At 38.9% G+C, this 2656-nt stretch overlaps 1 protein-coding gene across 1 annotated transcript; it reads left to right on the forward strand.

Moving 5' to 3' along the window:
* Positions 1 to 1393: 1393 nt before the first annotated feature.
* LOC141134161 (olfactory receptor 6B1-like) lies at positions 1394 to 2350 on the forward strand. Its single transcript, XM_073623745.1, has one exon. It carries the CDS (start codon positions 1394 to 1396, stop codon positions 2348 to 2350), a length of 957 nt encoding a protein of 318 aa, XP_073479846.1.
* Positions 2351 to 2656: the final 306 nt, after the last annotated feature.

Here is a 2656-nt window from a genome sequence, read left to right on the forward strand (position 1 = left end):
AAGCTGTTATAGCTGCAAAGGGTGGGTCAACTCATTATTGAACCCTACAGACTAAGACTGGGATGTCATTAAAGTTCATGTGCGTGTAAAGGCAGGTGTCCCAATACTTTTGCCAATAGTGTGTGTGTGTGTGTGTGTATATATATATTGTGGGAGATTAGCTCGTGGGGATCACCTTTTCTGGAAATTAAGGTCAGCATGCAGGCAGTTTCTTTAAAATCTGGCGGGTTGCCAGCTTTATTTAGAAGAGGTTTGCAAAGGTATGAACACAAACAAAAAACAGTAAAGTAAATCCTTGCCGTACGGCGCTAAACTAAACAGTAGACTTTTCTCTATACGGTGTGGGGCTGGTTCCCGTCACAAAAACAGAGAGCGGCAGCTTAAAATGTAGATGTGCTCCAACTGCCATGAGAGGACACAAACAACTAGGCATGAACACAAATACAGACAAAACCGACTGCCGTGGAGCAAAGGGGAGGTAGAGACATCATCATAATGTCGGCACTCACGGGACCAGCCTGGTGTGAAGAGACTGCTGCATATATTAGGGCGTTACATGGCCATCCGCTAATTGCAGGGCTATCCAGCCAACCCGCCAATTTCCCGCCAATAGCAAGGCCTTAGCTCTTCATCGGCACCATATCCTTCTGCCATTTTCCACCCCACTGAGGATTGCTGGAACTGACAAGAGACGCATCTCCTCACCATCTTCCGGATATGGCTTGCACGTTGAGCCACCAGGCCTTGGCCGCGGACGTTATCACCTGAGCAAAAGTAAAATTACAAACACACAGGGTACTAGGAGGAACACAAAAAAGGAACGTGGCCTCTGGCTCTGAGACAAAAGTTGTAGGAGTGGGGTCCTATAGGGTAGGAGACGAGGCGAGGCTAAACCCATACGTATGCTTCCATGGAGTCCGTCAGGAAATTACATTTTTGATTTTGGGTTTAATACCACTTTAATGCATTTAAAAAAAAACTAAGTATTTAGTTTTATAGCAACGTCAATATGTTTTATTTGTTTAACATTGAATGTGCCTAAAATATTTTTTTTCATTTTCATTATAATTATTTTTTTAAATAATAAAATCATAAATTATTTTTATCACCGTAATAACCTCAGGCAGTCAGTTATTTCCCATGTGGGCTGTTAAAGATTTCAGCACAGTTAAACTCCTCAAGGGTTTGCATTCTCAGGGTATACAAGTATAAATAAATCTCATTCAGCATTACGGAATAAACCATTTTTTAATATAGAAGAGAAGACTGCATGTCCATATCGAAGTTTCTTCTTCAATACTTTACATTTTTAATAAAAGGAACTAGTGAAAACCTATCACTGATATACAGATATGTCATTATATTTACCTTCTAATTCTTAACCGTGCCAAAAATGTCATTGTTGCAGAGCAACTATTCTTTAACTGAGTTTTTTCTCGTTGGGTTTCAGAATCTTAACTCCTTCAAAATCCCACTCTTCCTTCTTCTTCTTATTACATACATCATGGCTATAAGTGCAAATCTTCTCATTGTTGCGCTGATGTCAACCAGTCATCTTCTGAGGTCTCCCATGTATTTCTTCCTTTGCCATTTGTCTCTATGTGATTTTGTACTATGTACAAGCGTTATCCCAAAAACCTTAAATGTTATAATACGTGGGGGAAGCAGTATACCTTTCTTGGCCTGTTTCATTCAATTTTACATTTTTGGATCTTGTCTCTCGACAGAATGCTATCTCCTGACGGCAATGTCCTATGACCGTTATGTGGCCATCTGCCACCCCCTGAGTTATATCTTGATCATGAACTTCAATATGTGCTTGTATCTTGCAGCAAGTTCTTGGCTTGCTGCATTTTTTATTTCCTTAATTTCTCTCTTTATGATCTACAGTTTTAATTTTTGTGGCCCCAACACTATAGATCACTTTTATTGTGACCTTAGTCCTATATTAGAACTTTCCTGCTCTGATACTTTTCTGGCTAAAATGGGAGCATCAATTCTTACCACCATTATTGTAATTTTTCCTTTTCTGTTTGTCATTGTGACCTATGTGTACATCTTTACCACCATTCTTGGTATCACCTCCAACATCGGGAAGCAGAAAGCCTTCTCTACTTGTAGCTCTCATCTCTCTGTTGTGTGTGTGTTTTATGGTTCATTAATCAGCATTTATTTTAGTCCTTCCAAAGGAAACTCTCTCAATACAAATAAAGTCATATCTCTTTTATATACGCTGGTTACCCCATTGTTCAATCCAGTTATATACACTTTGAGAAACCAGATAATCAGAAATACAGTGAATGTATTTTTTAAAAGAATATCACAATTCGATGTGCATTTCTTTTGCTGAATTTTTGCCCATGTGCTTCTCGTTATTTATTATTTTTTGTACTTTACAGCAAAATAAAGAATGAGAGAAGCTTTTCAGCTCTTGTGAAAGTATATCCCTTATGGTCTAGAGCAGGGGTGTCAAACTGGGGCCTTCCAGCTGTTGCAGAACTACAAGTCCCATCATGCCTCTGCCTGTGGGAGTCATGCTTGTAACTGTCAGCCTGTGGTCTAGAGCATTACTTAAGATGATTCTAAACATAAACCACTGTAGCTCTCAATTATTACGAGATAATAATTGAAATAATAGAAGCTTTATATAAGAAAA

Source organism: Aquarana catesbeiana, linkage group LG03 (assembly GCF_042186555.1).
Source record: "Aquarana catesbeiana isolate 2022-GZ linkage group LG03, ASM4218655v1, whole genome shotgun sequence".
In the NCBI taxonomy this organism is placed as follows: Eukaryota; Metazoa; Chordata; class Amphibia; order Anura; family Ranidae; genus Aquarana; species Aquarana catesbeiana.